We start from the raw sequence: 17719 nt of genomic DNA on the forward strand, positions 1-17719 counted from the left end.
TTTTCCACAGTCTCAAATTCATTATTTGCTGCACAGCAACATCTTGTCAATGATAAAGTAGTCACACCCTATCACTCAATTAATAAAAACTAAACTAAAATGAATAAATAAACACTGCAACCAAACAATTCAAAACAAAAAATAATAAAGATAAAAAACTATTCTTGCTTTGACTCAAACCTTTAGCCTATATTTTGTTATACAAAGAGATGAAAGTGAAATATAAAAACAAGATAATAAACCTTTATTATATTCTTCATGTGCTACCTGAAGAGTCAGAGTTTCCAAAACTTTACAGGATTGGCCGAAGAATAATTTGTTCAAAAGTCCAGTCGTTACATCTGAGAACAGATAAATTCTTGAGGTGTTACATGCACTCCAGCTGTGTTTCATAACGATGCAGCAGAAAATAATTAAATTGCTGTGTTTTTAATCACATTTTTTTCTTCTGTTTTGCTCCAAAATCTCTCATAAACAAGGATTTCGACCTGCTGCCCTTTTGCTGTCCTTGTTAGGACAATGATTAACTAATAACTGAGCTGTCCTATTGGTCCTCCCAACATGCTAAAAGAAGTCCAACAATAAACCAGGAGGTATCTGATCATATTAGGGTCTCACCATGGACCTGAACACAGCAGCTTTCCTCCTTGGAGCTTTGCTCTGCAGTGGTAAGATATTGATCTTTGAATGATAATTATTAATAAATGTGTCATAGCCATTGAAGAGGCAGTTGTTGGATTCACTGTTAGATTCACAGTGCCTCATCGATATGTATTAGGAGCTTAAATGCAGAGTTTTTGTTCACACAGCCACATAAATGTAATGGAAACAGGTCAGAACAGACAGCATTGGATAATAAATTTAAAGCTAAACCTCATGTCTACAACTGATAGATGATATTAACTGTGGGCTCAAAGCAAAGATGTTTTATATAATGGAATGTAATGCCGGATGTAATTTCTCTCAGCCCATCTATAGTCTAAAACAACCTTCTTTAGCTGTCTTTTATCTGATTGACTATCTCTTGCAAACAGAAGGTTTGAGTGGAGGTAGGCGGGGCTTCTATGCTAATAGACACACCTGTGTGGCTGTGATGACCAAAATAGGGATATCAACTCTCAATGCCATCATACAGAATGAAAAAATAGAAAAAAGAAAAAAAAAATCCTGAAACCTAGTGTTTAGAGCGTGAATTTTTCCTTAGTAGGATCATTTGTAAATACATTGACATCCCCATTTGAAAATTTCGACATGCTTAATAAGAGTATCCACCAGTGTAACTAATAATGTAGACTTGCTGATTCAAGATTAGGTCAAATCAACAAAAGAAAGTGATTTTCTTAAAATTTTTTATCCTATCTACCTTAATTACATCCCAGTAATGTAACAGAAGCTTGCTTAAATTATTTTGGAAATGTTCAGGCAAACAGCAAAGAATAAACTAACAAATCAATCAGTTAATAAATAAAGCTTTGGGGGATTTTTTTTTGTGTGTGTATGATTGCAGTTGGTGCTACTGAGATAGAGGGCTACTCCAGAACTGAAGGGGCATGGATCCTCTCACTGAATAAACGCATGTATTCAGTTAGCACTTTGGCCGAATGTGCTACCAAATGTAACACTGAAACACTCTTCACATGCAGGTAAGTTCATACCTCACACTCCCAATTGTTTTCATATTGGGTATTAAACAGTGCACACACACACCACATTTATATAGATATGTACTTTTTTTTAAAACAGGACTTTTATGTATGATGAAAACGACAGCGAGTGCTGGACAGCAGCTGCAAACTCTAAAACAGAGAATATCATGCGCAGAAGAAACACAGCTTTATATGAAAAAAACGGTAATGATCTTCAAATTCCTCTAAAGTGATATAAGACTGAAATGTCTGTTTTTGCATTTTCTTTTCTTTGTCTCTGGTGACTGTTCTACTCTGGTTTGTGTGATCTTTTTAGTTTTCCTAACATTGTGGTTAATTTTTAGCCAATGTGTCATGATCAATGATGTTTGGACTGTGTCTGCAAACACAGTGGAACTGGATTGCAAGTTAAACACTACTGTGGTTCAATCTGAATGAATACAACACAACAGTAGAGTCCTGTTGTTTCTTTTTTCTAGAATATCTCTTGGAATGCGCAAATGGGATAGGAACAGATTACAGAGGAACAAAGTCCAGAACAAAATCAGAACAGGTCTGTCAGAGATGGGACGCAAGCTACCCACACAGGCCAAAGTATGTATTCAACTGATTTAACTTAATCATTTCTTATCTTTTTATTATTATTTTATTTCTATAGAACATTTAATAACAACAAAATGTTGGCCAAAGTGCTGTACAAACATAAAAATTGCACAGTAACAAATGACATCAATAACAAATAACAAATACCAGGTAACAGGTGAGTAAGTAGATAGATAGTAACTCTCATGCAGTGTTGAAAGCCAATGAGTAAAAATGTGTTTTAAGACAGGATTTGAAAAGATTGACGGTCGGGGCTTTTCTAATGTGGAGAGGTAAATCATTCCACAATTTCAGTGCCACAACCGCAAACGCCCGGTCACCTCTGTGAACCAGTCTCGACTTAGATGTGGCCAAGAGCAAGAGATCACTTGATCTAAGAGCTCTAAAGGGCATATAACGCTGCAGTAAGTCAGACAGATATTCTGGAGCCTGTCCATTCAGTGCTTTATAAGTCATCAGTAAAATACAAAATTTTATTGATGACATTAATTTTTGTTAATGTTTCTGCTGCAGTTTCACGCCGCAGAGCCACCCACGAGCAGATCTGGAGTCCAACTTCTGCAGAAACCCTGATGGGGACAAAGGGGGACCCTGGTGTTACACCACTGACCCCCAGAAACGCTGGGAGCACTGCAACGTACCCAGCTGCTCTGGTAACACACACACACACACACACACACACACACATACATATTTAATTATACTCTAGCAGCTATTTTACATTCAATGGTCTTCATTTGGTTTAATACTAATATATAATTTGGAACAACATTATCTGCTATCCATGGCCCAGCATATCAGATACATCAGGGATTTTCCTTCCCAGAGGAATGTATGGTCTGCAATGGTGAGGACTACAAAGGAAAAATCTCCACCACTGAAAACGGCTTCACCTGCCAACGCTGGGACTCTCAGAAACCTCACAACCATGACTACCATCCCAGCAGGTAAGTGCAAAACCTTTGTGAGTTTAACAAGCCTTTTCTGGATTACTTTCTGGATACTTCTTCTTATACTCTGTGCAGTCTACCACAAAAGTATCTTGAGGAGAACTACTGCAGAAATCCAGATGGAGATCCCCGACCATGGTGCTTCACCACCAGCCCATCCAAACGGTGGGACTACTGCGCCATACCGCGCTGCAGTAAGTCTACATTTTTAAATGTTTCCTCATTAATGAACTACAAAAAGGCTTTCACAGCTGTTGTTTGTTGCCCAGCGTGTTCTTCTGCAACACAATTAGCATGATGGTCAAAAATTAAGAATGTCATGTGCAAGAGTTGTTGCAGACAAACAAATATATTCATGTTCCAATGAAACCAGACATTCAAACTTCATAGTTTTTGTTGCTCAATCTATTTACAGGCAGCAAAGTATTTAAATTCAGTTTATTCAAGTTCAACTAATGTTATAGTGACCTGCTATTTTAAGTACCATGATTAAATCCAATCAAGGTGCAGAGTTAAGCAGGCAACATTTATTTCAAGTGTTCTTTATTGATGGCAAAATCCCAATTCAGCAGCTTGTAGACAAAACACAACAACCCATTCAGAAATCCATGTTGAATAAACATTGAAATATATATATTTAAATAAACTCAAGCTACCATCATCCACTGCCAGAAACTACTTAAAAGTATAAGTAAAATGAATAACAGAAAAGGAAGAATAGAACTAAAGGAGACTTTATGTAAATGAAGTTGTAAGAAAGTATAAAAGACAACAAAATACAGAGAATATTCTTCACTTCTTTTTTTGCTGGATTGTACACAGCAAATCCAGCATGTCCAAATTAACACTGTCGGATTTGATTTCAACACTATTAAAGTGTCTATATGGGTCCACACCAGAGAGTGTTAATTTAACTCTTTTTGGAGAGTTGGTACATTAACTCTGATTTAGTGTTAAACACCAAATCTGTCTGGAGTTGATAATTTAACACTTGGTGTTAAGAGTTTATATATTAACTCTCAAAGAGTATTTTAGTTTAACTAAGAGTTATATTCTAATTAATTCTAAAAAGCGGGAATTTTCCTGTTCTGAACTTCTAGAAATTTCTTTTGGAAATAAACAGTTACTAAAAAGATGCAATGGTTTTTGAAAAACCTTTATTCTGAACTGTGCACCACAATTTCAAAACATTTTCTGAAAGATGTAACAGTGTACATGTTCTCACTTTCATTCTCACAATTTTGTTTATCAAAAGGTCTGACATAGGTGAGCTGGTAAATGCAAATTACAGCATTCTCATCACTTATTTCTTCAATACAATATGCATGTCCTTCATTCATCACTTTGTGGAACTTCAACGCACTTCTGCTCTCCCCCATATTCCATCTTCACAAGCATATCCTATGTGGAGATTGAATAAAAATTAGTTGACACTAATTAATGGCACAAATAATCCTGTAATCAATTGCAGCACAGTAAAAAAAAAAAAAGGAATCCTTTTTGAGCCATTACTTGTGTAAAGTATTTTCCCAAAAGACAAGGACACAGGCAACAGGTAATACTGAACTAAATGTAAAACCTCAACCTTTTTCATTTTTACCTAAACCGTGTGCATAAAACTCTGGAGGGATATAAATGCTAACGTAGAACCCAGTCAGGACATCTGCTACTGCTGTTTGCTTGTTTTTTTATGGGAGATCATTTTCAGGCTTCTAGTAGCACCATTATACCAACATTTCACATTCTAGACATTGTTTTATGTGTATTTGACCAAAAGTTTGACTGAAAATTCACATGCAAGCTTTTTTTCAAGGCTGTGGTATTTGCCCACAAACAATACCTTTCAGCTAGCTAAAACAGAATATTATGCTATCACCGAGCAACATGGCTAATGCCTTTCACACAGCTTTGTCTAAACTCCAAAGAGCCACAGAAGTAAAAGCTAATAATAATAATTGAAACAATCTTTGAAAAAATGACTTACCAAGCATGGCAAACAACTCAAATATGTAGAGCAAAATGTTCTGAAACGGCTTCACTTCAGCTTCGATTGGAGCCGCTGGGGGCGGAGTCTGTGAATTTACTTTATTAGTGTCATAGCCCCTGTAGGAGTTCAGAGTTAAGAGGTCGAGAGTTAATGTTTCCATTGTAACACCTCCAGATTTGACATAGAAACACTCATTTTTAACACTCGGTTTTAACTACTATCATTTTACACCTCAGAGTTACATTAAAAGAATGTGACTCTACTTAGAGTAAAATTAACTCTACTTTTGCAAGAAGACTACTAACACCAAAACATTTAACACTTTTGAATTTGCTGTGATACATGAAATACATCTTTTCTTCCGTCTTCAGCTGCTGAACCTTCCACCATTGTCCCAGAGGTCGACTGTGTCACCGGGGAAGGTGTAGCATACCGAGGAACAATTGCTGTAACTGAGTCTGGCAAAACGTGCCAGAGCTGGTCGGCTCAGGTGCCACATAAACACAACCAGTCCCCAGAAAACTACCCTTGCAAGTAAGAGCTGTATCCAGGAATTAATGTCCATCCTAACGTGGCGAACCAAATATTAGTGGGAGTTTGCAGTTTGCAGTTTTTGTCAATAGTTTTCAGCTCTAGTGTGTGTATTTCTTTGCAAGCTCCTTTGTCTAGTGTGTGTAGCACCTACATGGAGTCATTACCTTGGTTATTAGGGCAATCGTGGCTCAAGAGTTGGCAGTTCGTCTTGTAATCGGAAGGTTGCCGGTTCGAGCCCCAGCTCGGACAGTCACAGTTGATGTGTCCCTGGGCAAGACACTTCACCTACCACCTACTGGTGATGGCCAGAGGGGCCGATGGTGCGATATGGCAGCCAGTGAATGAATAGTGGAATTGTAAAGTGCTTTGAGGGTCTCAAAAAGTGCTATATAAATGCAATCCATTATTATTATCCATTGGTACTGTATATGAGTAATTTTGGGCTAGTATCAGAAGATTAAGAACGACCCTTAGAACTCTGGTACATGAACAGCAGAGGAACCAGACAAACACAGTTGTGTGGCTTTAAAGTACTTCAGTGATGTTAAGCCTTTTAAAAGAAATTCGTGAACAACACAGGATTACAACAGGTTTTAACAGAACTTCAAGTATAAAAATTTCCCCCAAAGTAGCAAAAAAATAGAATAAAAATAAAATTGTGCACAAGTAAAAGATTAGTCTTTTTAAGTTCAAATGTTACCGGTGGGGCCCATGACAAATGGATGTATTGCAACAGAGTCCGTCCGATGAGGAGTGTGTGTGTGTGATTGTCTGTCCTACCGCACTACTTGTACAGTAGGGGATCGCAGTCCATCAATGTGCAAATGATTGTGCGTGTGTATGTATATCGTCTCCTAGGATCTTGGGTTGACTCGCCGTCCAGTGAACACTGGAACACTCTGGGTTCTGGAATCACTGACCTGGTCTTTGGATTCATCCCATATAAAAACCTGACCTATAAACAATTGTCAAATATATGTCACAAACAATTTAAGAATAACTCTCACAAATTAAACTAAAGTAGTGTCACAGTGCAGTAACTACTATTCAGATCAGCTATCATCAGTTTAATCATCATCAGTTCAGTCATGTTGTACAACATTAAAATATCAAGTTTCAAAGTTCACAGTATCAATATTCAAAATTTCACAGTATCAAGGTTCAATACTTGTTTGTAACCTGCAGTAACATTAAAGATTATCTAAAAGGCTTCAAACATTCAGGAATTATAGTCACCATATAATTCACTTTTCATGGTAAACATTCATTACATCCATCAGATATACACTCACTGCATATATATAATCACAAATAAATAAGTATATTACCCCCTTTAAGAAATGGAGCAACACACAAATGCTTATCAGAACTGAACAAACAGCAAATAATTTCAATAACATGTAAACACAAGGACTCAGTCCACAAATAGGAGTATTAAAATAGATGTGCTTAATCCCGCTTGTACCATAGGCCTACTAGTACAAGTGGAAATACACTAAAAATTACCTCCAAGTATTCAATACTGAGTATTGTAAAACAACTGATTGACATAAAAAAATTAAGCAGGAAGCAGGATAAAGTCTGCTTACAATTATCTCTCATAAACTTATTTTCAGCTGCTTTAACCATTTACAGCTTTTCACATGTTAATGACTTGGTTAACAATATGACTAGCGTAACAACAGTGCGTTTCAGAGACACCCAACAACTGTACCCACACTCCGCATATCACGTGTCTAATTAGCCACATTTAGCTTACCGCTGTCGAGTGGATGCTCAGCGTTCACGTGACGCCACAGCTTGGTAAACTCTCCGTTTCACTCTGTCCTCTACGACAACAAGTGCAAAACCATACTTCGTGAACAATATCAGTTTAAAGGGTTTAAAAAAAAAAAAAAACTTGTTAGGGGTTAATTTCTCTAGCTTACCGATAACAAAGTTTTAGCCCGCCTGATCTGTTCGGCTGTAGAAGCAAGAGGCTGAAAACTTGGGAGCTGATACTAAGTTGGGACAAGAGCTGCTTCACCGATTGGCTGACACGCGAGGAGTGGAATAAAACAATAGGCTCTCATCAGAGCTCATCCACCCTCGGAGTGGGTGAACATCAAATGTTTTACTTTTTCTTCTTTTTTGTTTAAGATGATTTTAGGAACTGGGTTACATGTGGAACTCTGAAGGGTAAAGCACCGACCCAGGATGGTGAAAAGCTTACCAGAAGGCAGTAAAGACTGCCAAAAACTCCTATTTTTCTCAACTTCTTGCTGTTAATTCACATAACCCTCGTATTTTGTATAATACCATAAATTCTGTACTGAATGCAGAGGATTATACAGTGGCCCTGAGAGGCCAAACGGACTGCAACTTCAGAAAACACCTGCAAAAAGAAAAACGCTGCAAAAAGAAAAACACTTGCAAAAAGAAAAACGCTGCAAAAGCACACAAAACACAACGGAAATAGGAAAAAACACAATGGAAATATTTCTGGGGTGACAATAACCCGACCGACCAGTTGCACGAAATCATATCTCTCAAACAGGAGCTACTGTGTTAAGTTGGGTCCGTCATCGTCCTCTGTGGCCCCTCTGCCATGGGGTGTACCACAGGGATCTATTCTAAGAGCTCGATTACCAATCTTGGGTTAAAAATCAACTCTGCACTTACTTTTGATGGCCACATGAATGGGGTGGTGAAATCATCATTCTATCAACTCAGGCCTCTGTTGAAGGTTAAACCTTTTCTTTCAAGGCGTGAGTTGGAGACTGTTATCCATGCTTTTATAACCTCACGCTTGGATTTTTGCAACTCCCTTTTAATAGGGGTTGGACTGGGCACTCTGACACGCCTGCAACTAGTACAGAATGCTACGGCATGGTTTTTATCTTGTAGAAGGAAATTTTACACATTACTCCGGTTCTGGCCTCCCTGCACTGGCTTCCAATTGAATTTAGGATTCATTTTAAATTTCTTTTATTGGTTTTTAAATCCTTAAATGGTTTGGCACCTGCATATTTGTCTGATTTGCTGAAGCCCTATGTCCCCACTCGTTCGCTCCGGTCATGACATGTAGCTAAAGTGACAGCGATGGTAACAGACGACGCAACGGCGAACAAGTGGAAAAACACAGACTAAATACACAGGGGAGTGATCATGGGAAGTGGAAATACATAAGGAAACAGCTGACACAAATGCACATAATGACACAACAGGGGAAATGTATAATAAGCACAGAACAAGAAACAAAACTTTCAAAATAAACAGGAAACGTGACAGGACGCAGACACGACATGAGGTTGACAAACATGAACCACGCAGACATGAAACATGACAGCTTAAGACATGAACCGACAAGATAAACTAAACACAGAAGGTGATGACACAAAGTGACCTAATAAACAGAACTAAAGACTAACTAAATTAGGAGCTTAAGATAACTAGATGAATCTAACAAAATAATGTCATGCTACAACAAACCTCAAACATATCCAAAAAATAGAAGCCACAAGAACTAAACATATCTTCAGTAAAAACATAAGTCAACAATACAGAAAATAAACACAAAATGCTGGGTCACACACCCAGCCCGTGACAATCTAATATGGTGGACAACTCTGCAGACACATGTTGCCATTATGATGTCATCTTACTAATGCTTGCAGACATGAGTCTAACAAACAAAACAAAAAGCATTTATATTGCTTGGCATTTTTATGTTGAAAACTTCAATAATTACATCTGTTAATTACCAAACATATCTATGTATAAATGAAAGAAAATAAACTTTGTTTACGAATTGTCATTCTTTGCATCATATTTGAGATGTTATTTTTATATTAAGTAAACACTGCATACTTTTTATGTAAAAAGAACTGTAAAAAGAACAAAAAAGAAAATGTTTAATATTACTTTACATTAGATGGTTTGAAATGTTCATTGAATTTATTCAGTAACATTTATGAGAAAAATATGAGAAAAGAAAGAAGAAATCTGTTCAAGATTATTTTTTCAGTGCAAGTATGTTTTTATGGGCTTTCATGTTTTCATCTTCTTTGTCAGAGGTCTGGATAATAACTACTGTCGTAACCCCAACAATGAACTGATGCCCTGGTGCTACACAACTGACCCCAGCAAACGCTGGGAGTACTGCAACGTGCCACGGTGTGGGGATGCACGCACACAAGGTATAGTGTTAGTTAATCTATCTCGTCCTTGTGTTTCAAAAATGACTGAATCTCCCCCCTTTCAATATCCCTTGCTGCAGGTGATCCAGTGATCCCCCCAAATGAGGAAGACTGCTATGAAGGGAACGGTTTCAGTTATCGGGGCATAACATCAGAGACCATCAGTGGAAAAGAATGTCAAAGTTGGAGCTCCATGACTCCTCACAGACATTACAAGACTCCAGAAGCCTACCCTGATGCGTAAGTATTAAACACATTCAGTTATTATGGCTAACACAACAGGATGACACAAGAGGATAGGACAGCTAACCTTGAGAGGGGGAAAAAAACTATAAAAAAAAACTATATTCTAACACAAACATGAACCAGGAATTCATCACTACATACAAGAAGAATGTTAGTATGCTGAAGATGTACCTTAAACCTATGTGGTAAAATCCATGAATTTAAATTTTTGAAATTTTTTAACAGTCAGAATTCTGACTGGCAAAAAAACAAAAAACAATTTTTCCAACCCCAATTAGATCCATCTATTTATTAAGCCCCCTCTCTGGGCTTAACTCTATATATAACTCTATAACTCTATAAAAATATCTTGTTTAATAGGTTGATGTCTTAAAGTTTCAGGGGCTTTTTTTTACAACAGGGACCTCAGAGGGAATCTGTGCAGGAACCCTGATGGGGACCGAGCTCCCTGGTGTTTCACTACAGACCCCGCAGTCCGCTGGGAGCACTGCAACTTGAAGAGATGCTCTGTCAGACCTTCAGAAGTCAGTTCTCCTCGGCCACACATCGCCTCCATTGCCATCCAGACTCCACCGGAAAAAGGTGAATCAGCTTTAAATGTCACATGTTGTGCTTCCTTGCCAGTTTGTTTGACCTTTCATTTACTTCCCCTGTTTCGCTGCGGCTGTTTTAGACTGCAAGATCGGAAATGGAGCGACATACCGAGGTCCAACCTCTGTTACTGCGAATGGTGTGACGTGCCAGGCGTGGAGTTCTCAGACTCCTCACAGTCACATCAGCTTCACCCCAGAGACTCACCCCACCAAGGGTCTGGACGGCAATGTAAGTGCGTGGGTGTTGCAATAAAAACTCTTTGTGGTAAGAACAGATTTTTTTTCTAGCTTCTAACTCCTCTGTCCACTATCAGAGCTGCAGAAATCCAGACAACGATATAATTGGACCGTGGTGCTACACTACTGATAGGGACAGGATATGGGAACACTGCCAGATCCCTGACTGTGGTATATGAACATTGTTTGTGTTGGCATTCAAATTCAGTGTGTTTTATTTTAATTTGTTACCATCTACCAACCTTTTTAACCACTCTATCAGCATGACTGATGCTCAGTCTGAACTGCAGACTGTAGTAACCCTTGCTTTCCATTCACTCATCTCCACCTGTGTCGCCCACCGGACTCTATGGTGGGTCTGATTCTATCCACATGTGTTCTGGTATTCTAACCATGTTAACAACAGTGAATACCTCACTTAGTTCAATTAGCAACTATCAAACAAATATTGTTTTGGTCAGAGAAATTCACACATTGTCTCAACAATAAAAATCTCTGTCTCTATCTATGCTGCACCGCTCTGTCATGCTACTATAAATCCCATTATTTAGAAGTGGAAATAGGACTAATACCTCTTTACAGCTAGTAGGTGCCAGTGATGATAATAAATATTTTTTTCTCTTTGGACTTCAGATAATTAAAGATAAAGACAAATGACAGTAAGTGAATGTGAAGAGCTGACTTGTTTGGGAGAGCCAAATCCTGTTCAGCTATGCTGAGAATCCATGCAGACAAGGTTGGGACTTTATTTTGATCGGCCTACTATGTGCAAAGACACACAATCACACCATCATGGGAAAGATGGTAGTGGGCAGACTTTCTAAAGCCAGTGAGTGTAGTGATACAGGCCAGGTACACAAATGAAAATATCCATCAGAGCAGGATCAACAACAAACCTAAAAATACTTCTCAGAACTGTTCAACAGTCTGTGCAGCTGTACTTCTGCTGCAGGTGTACCATGGCCTTTTGCAATTCAAACCAAAACAAATCACCCCAGACAAACAGATTAGGACTTGACTGAGATGATACCCACTGACCTCTAGCTATTTTCCACTGTGGAAAACAAAACATTTCTGTCCAGGCCTCAAACCCCATGTTTGTTCTCCCCAGTAGTGGTAAATACACAAAAGTAAGACTTAATTTAACAGTAAAAACACAAACCATTCATATTTGTTAAATTAGACCTAAATCGAAGGCATAGAGTGATGCTAAATGAGGCCATAAGAGCCAAAGCCAAACCAAAAGAGCAGAATCTCTTGATCTCAATAATGTGTGGAGACTGGAGCCTGTCCCAGATTTCAGAGGGTAAAAAGTGCAGGATTACCACATAGAGATGTCCAGTCTTTTTAATCTACAGTAACCTAAAATGCAATGGAACATGTTCACACTGCCAGCTGATGGATCCCAGCACATGACTTTGATACTGTGAGGCAATACACGGTGCTGCTGAATTATTGTCCAGCTAACCAAGACATGCTAGAGATACCAGATAAAATCCATTTACTGAGTAAAATGGATTAATAAACCTATTTTTGTGCAAACTTTTCCATTGGCTTGTTGCTAATGAGACTATAAAGTTTAAAGTTTAAACTAATTCAGTGTTTTTGTTTCACTCATCTTCTGAGAATTCATGACAATGAACTACTGCTTTATAGTTGAAATGAAGTGCGGAACACCAGTAATCAAACCAAAACGTTGTTTTAGTCGTCTTGTCGGCGGCTGTGTGTCGAATCCTCACTCATGGCCCTGGCAAATCAGCCTCCGAACCAGGTGAGAAAATAACACCAAAAGGACTTACATTCATAATATAACATGTACAGAGTAATTTAAATACTTTTGACTGTTAACTGTAAATACTGTAAAGACTTGTTCTTGTTGTTATAGAAATAAATACATTGAATGTTAATAGCGATATGTTACAGTATTTTATATTGATTTTGGCCTGGGTTTTGTTTGTCTGTTCACTTTTTAGTTCATTTGTTTTTGAAAGCAAGCTGCTGCTGCATCTCGTCTGTATATTGTGAAACAAACATCTGTTTATCTTTCTACTAGTATAGGAAAACATGTCTGCGGAGGAACTCTGATCGACCCTCAGTGGGTCCTTTCTGCTGCTCACTGCTTCGAGAGGTAGGAACAGGACCACCATTAACAATTAAAATCAAATTCTGCAATAACTCAAACAGTGATTGATTATTCCACCAGCTCCATTTGGCCTTCAGCCTACAAGGTATTCCTGGGTATCCACACGGAGAGAGGCAATGAGCCATCGAAACAAGAGAGGAGACTTGAGAAAATAGTAATGGGACCAAACAGAGCAGATATTGCTCTGCTTAAACTAGAGAGGTCAGTATGGGTCTAATCATCCTGGGTCAGCTATTAATGATATTACACAAACAACTTGGTGCAGATCTGAACTTTGATCTTAGCTAACCTGAAGGACTGAAGCATGGATGAAATATGTGTTTTTGAAAGTATTAACACTGAGACTCAGCTACCAGACTTGTTAGAAAACAGGCTCTCATACTTTAATCCAGCATACAGATACTGTCTATTAATTATTTAGTTATCCATCTGATATTACAATTATCACAATATCTATGAAAAGAAAGTGTGAAAAAAAAAAACCAATAGTGCTATCAGTCAAATTCATCTATAATTAGCCGTGAATGGGTAGCACCGTCTATTACAGCTTGCTTATAGTATCATAATAGTGGGGTAATAAGGTGGAAACGAGTAGCCAATAATGTGGAAGTAATGTAAAAGTGTTATCTTGTATGAAGAGTAATCACACTGGAATAATATTACATTAAAATGTATGTAATTGTGTAATAATATAGGAGCAAAAGTATCCCCATGAGTTAAACCAATTAGCAATAGCTTAGTGACAAACTGGTAACAATATGATACATACTAGCAATAAAATGGTAACACCCATGCATTAAAATTGTTATATTATATTATGTGATATTAACTTATTTACATTTGGCTCAGTGTACCAACCTTTTTGGAACTGAGTATGCAGAAAAATAAGTAACTTGTTGACACGAGTTTGATCTTGTGAATGCCATTAAAGATATTTGCATTTCTTTCAGCCCTGCAATAATAAATAATAACGTGCAGCCAGCTTGTCTCCCAGAAAAGGACTATATAGTTTCCAGTACAGCAGAGTGTTTTGTAACTGGATGGGGTGAGACTCAAGGTACGTCACATAGATGTGTGCTTTTTTTTTAAATGTCTGTGGATCTTATTGTAATGACAGAGTAAAAACTGACTGATACAAACTGATACAAATCACACGTTTATGTGCTTTTGATCAAAGTTTGTTTGAAGCCACATCTGGTCCTCATAAACACAGGTGGGACATCAAGTAGACAGGATTTGCTTGTTGATAACAGCCACTGTTTCACAAGTTTTATTTTCTTCTGTTTCATTTGAAGTTAGTTTTTTTCTAACAAAGATGTTAGAAGGAGGAAAATCATTGAGTGTAATGAAAACCTTTCACCAGCAAGTGGCAGAATTTGAACAATAAGCTTTACTGTGGCTCTATATCGACCAGCAATAATTACTATTTTTGAACATAATTTCTAATTAATGATTCTTTGTTAATTAAACACATTACATCTTGGACAGGGAGGTTTAGCAGTTTGGTCAATTGTAAAAGTTTTTAAAAACTTTTTGAACACTGTAAATAATTGTCAGCGCTCTATAACACAAGAAACTCCACTGTACATGTATTGCTACACATCTTATGACGATGGCCATGAGGAGGAGGAAGATAATTGCACACAGGTGTGTTGGCAGGTACAGGAGGCGATGGTGTCCTGAAAGAAGAGGGTTTTCCCATTATCGAGAACAAGGTGTGTAATCTACCAGAATACCTGAACGGCAGAGTTCAAAACAACGAGATGTGTGCCGGATATATCGAGGGAGGAGCGGACAGCTGCCGGGTATGAAAAACACAAACCTATGAAAACTGGGGAAAGTTTATAAAATGTGTGTGTTTTACTTCATCTTACTGACCTGACATATTTTAATAGATTTCCAGAAACTAATGACTGAAAAAATGAATCAGATATATAAATATTTCATTTGTTTACAACAGTTCAACACAGAATTTAGTAATAGTAATAATGTTTCTATAGTAAATTCAAACAGTTAATTATTCTCCACCCATTAATGTAATTTAATATAAACTCAAAGGTGCTTTGACATTTGTGAAATTTACAGATAAAATGACCAAAATCAAATAACTTGCATGTGGAACTGTACAATAATCCAATACTTGGAAAAATCTGATTGTATAACAGGTAATTTATGCTTTTGATACGAATGTTTAATTATATTAAATAAAACCTGTTAGCCCAGCTAAAACTAGACATACTTGTTTTAACTTCTTACATCTGTTCTTCCATATGTGGTTTATACAGTAAGGATTTTCTGAGCACATTAACATTCCAAGTCGTAGCTTTAATATGAATAGGTTTACATCAACATAGAAAGAACTGTGTGGGGAAAATGGCAGTTTTAACATGGCGTGCCCAGTTGCAAGGGTTTGTTGCAGGGATATGTTGTCCTTGAAAAATAAAATTAAAAAGAGCTCACTCATAGTTTGACATCTTTCAAGGTGAAGTTGTCAAACAGTATGAGGAGTAATGATGTGACTATGCAAATGAAAAATATAAGAATCAAATATTATGAATTTGCTTTCTTACACATGAATTTAAGATTATTTGGGGAGAACCGGCTTGGGCTATTTTTCACAGCTGTCCTTTCTCACATGTAGCACTCAGCAGGTAAGCAGTTTCAAATACTGAAAATTCTTCAAGTGTGTGAGGTGAAAGAGCTGCTTTGATGAAGCATACAGAAAGCAGCACACTCACTTTGGTGAATGCAGTGGTCAGCTATTTGTGTCATTCAAACATCAATTTCACTCCAGCAACAAACAGACGATTCACTATTGAGCTGGGAGGTTAAAGATCAGACATTTTTTGTCAGGTGATTCTGCAAAAGTTCATAGAGGAAGTTCTTTGGTTTGCCAGAGTTATTGGGGTTCTTTCCAGAAAATGATTATAGAAATGTTGGAGAATTTCAGTCAACCCGAGTAGAAGAAGTTAAAGACAAAGATCAAAGGTTATTTGCATGGCTGCAAAGAGTGTCATCAACTCTTGAGAATTTAAGTAAACACTTGACTTTGTCTATTGTGTGTTAAAAAGGCTAAACAGCACACATCACTTTCAGTACTGGCACAAACATATTTTGATTAAACATACACATTCATTAAATATGAATTCATTAAACATGGAAACATGGAAAAACAAGCCCAAATATTTATAGTGTGGACTGTAGATATAGAAAATTTGTGTTGCTTCTAAAATGGATGGGAAATAACTAAATACGAATGTTTTGTTTTTGTAGTTTCAGGTATTTGGCTTATTTCCTGAGCCATTCTCACTTTTACCCCCATCATTTTAACACAAATATGTTTACTTTCTAAGAAAGAGATTTTTAATATTGCAAATAGTTTTTTTTTATTTGGCAAATAAGCACTAGTTTATTGCTTACACAATAATGCAGAAAAAAACCCAACTTCCTTCGTGTTTCCTGCTCTTTTCTAGGCTGGTTTCAGCAGCTGTTAACTTAAACATAATCAAAAACTGTAGTTATTTCTACACGTGTTCTCCTCCTGTAGGGTGACAGCGGTGGTCCTCTGGTGTGCTATGAGCAGAACAAGTTCGTCGTGCAGGGTGTCACATCGTGGGGTCTGGGCTGCGCCAATGCCATGAAACCTGGTGTCTACGCCCGAGTGTCTAAGTTTAAGGACTGGATAGACACAACCATCAAAGCCAACTAAAAGCTATCATCTGCAGTGTGTTTACTGAGGATGTCTTAACCTGTATATATTGTTCTGCTCTGGCAATGATTGACTTCATGACATGGAGTTTTTCGGTTTTCTATTCTATCCTGAAGTGGATAGACTAAAAGCAGAGCAGCTTACTGGTTTCAAAAGCAATGAAAATGTTTCTCTAACAGGTTAAACATTTTTTTTTTTAGAAGCCATGCTTTACAGAAAATGCATTACAAATCTACTTCTTTGTGGTTACATTGAGTGAAATACAAGATAAAGATTCAGTTGTTGTTTCCTACTTGATTGAGTGTGACTTAATTTAGTTTTAAGACATTCGTACAGTTTAACCAATTGGTGTGTGTTATCTGTCTTCATAGATAAAGCTGGGTGTCATCAGCATAGCAGTTAAAATGTATACTATGCCTTCTGATGATACTGCCCAAGGGAAGCATGTATAATTTAAGCAGAATTGGTCCTAGCACAGAATCCTGTGGAAATCCATAATTAACTTTAGTGTGTGTGAAGAGGACTCTCCATTTACATGAACAAATTGGAGTCGATTAGGTAGATACGATTCAAACCACTGCAGCACAGTACCTGTAATACAAATAGCATGCTCTAATTGATGTAATAAAATATTATGATCAACAGTATTGAAAGCTGCACTGAGGTCTAACAGGACAAGCACAGAGATGAGTCCACTCATGAGCCATGAGAAGATCATTTGTAACTTTCACTAAACGGTTTCTGTACCGTGGCGAACTCTGAAACCTAAATGCAAAAGGTTAACATCAGCTTACAAAGGAGTTGAAAGAGACAATTGAAAACATAAACTCATATGAAAAGTGTTTACTGAGGTTATTAATTAAGTGAAGTCAGAGATGATGGCGCACTTTAAA

The 17719-nt window shown here is 37.4% G+C and overlaps 1 protein-coding gene across 1 annotated transcript; it reads left to right on the forward strand.

The window, feature by feature from the left end:
* Positions 1–610: 610 nt before the first annotated feature.
* On the forward strand, positions 611–17690 carry LOC146372077 (plasminogen-like). The gene is made up of 19 exons (XM_084953620.1): positions 611–668; positions 1508–1643; positions 1744–1850; positions 2126–2240; positions 2763–2902; positions 3043–3196; positions 3275–3393; positions 5558–5720; positions 9774–9898; positions 9979–10138; positions 10545–10726; positions 10818–10966; positions 11052–11145; positions 12631–12745; positions 13028–13102; positions 13178–13318; positions 14068–14174; positions 14777–14922; positions 16665–17690. Exons 1-19 carry the CDS (start codon positions 620–622, stop codon positions 16824–16826), a joined length of 2439 nt encoding a protein of 812 aa, XP_084809746.1. The 5' UTR covers positions 611–619; the 3' UTR covers positions 16827–17690.
* The last annotated feature ends 29 nt before the right edge of the window (positions 17691–17719 follow it).

Source organism: Perissodus microlepis, chromosome 15, assembly GCF_051167445.1.
Source record: "Perissodus microlepis isolate ML-2025 ecotype Zambia chromosome 15, ASM5116744v1, whole genome shotgun sequence".
NCBI classification, from domain to species: Eukaryota; Metazoa; Chordata; class Actinopteri; order Cichliformes; family Cichlidae; genus Perissodus; species Perissodus microlepis.

Bases quoted from the DNA above. Each gene is read 5' to 3' on its own strand.
- LOC146372077 (XM_084953620.1), top strand. From the start codon at position 620: ATGGACCTGAACACAGCAGCTTTCCTCCTTGGAGCTTTGCTCTGCAGT. The intron at 10,139-10,544 runs GTAAGTATTAAA...TTTTTACAACAG, and splicing joins CCAGAAGCCTACCCTGATGC to GGACCTCAGAGGGAATCTGT. The intron at 12,746-13,027 runs GTGAGAAAATAA...TCTTTCTACTAG, and splicing joins CAAATCAGCCTCCGAACCAG to TATAGGAAAACATGTCTGCG.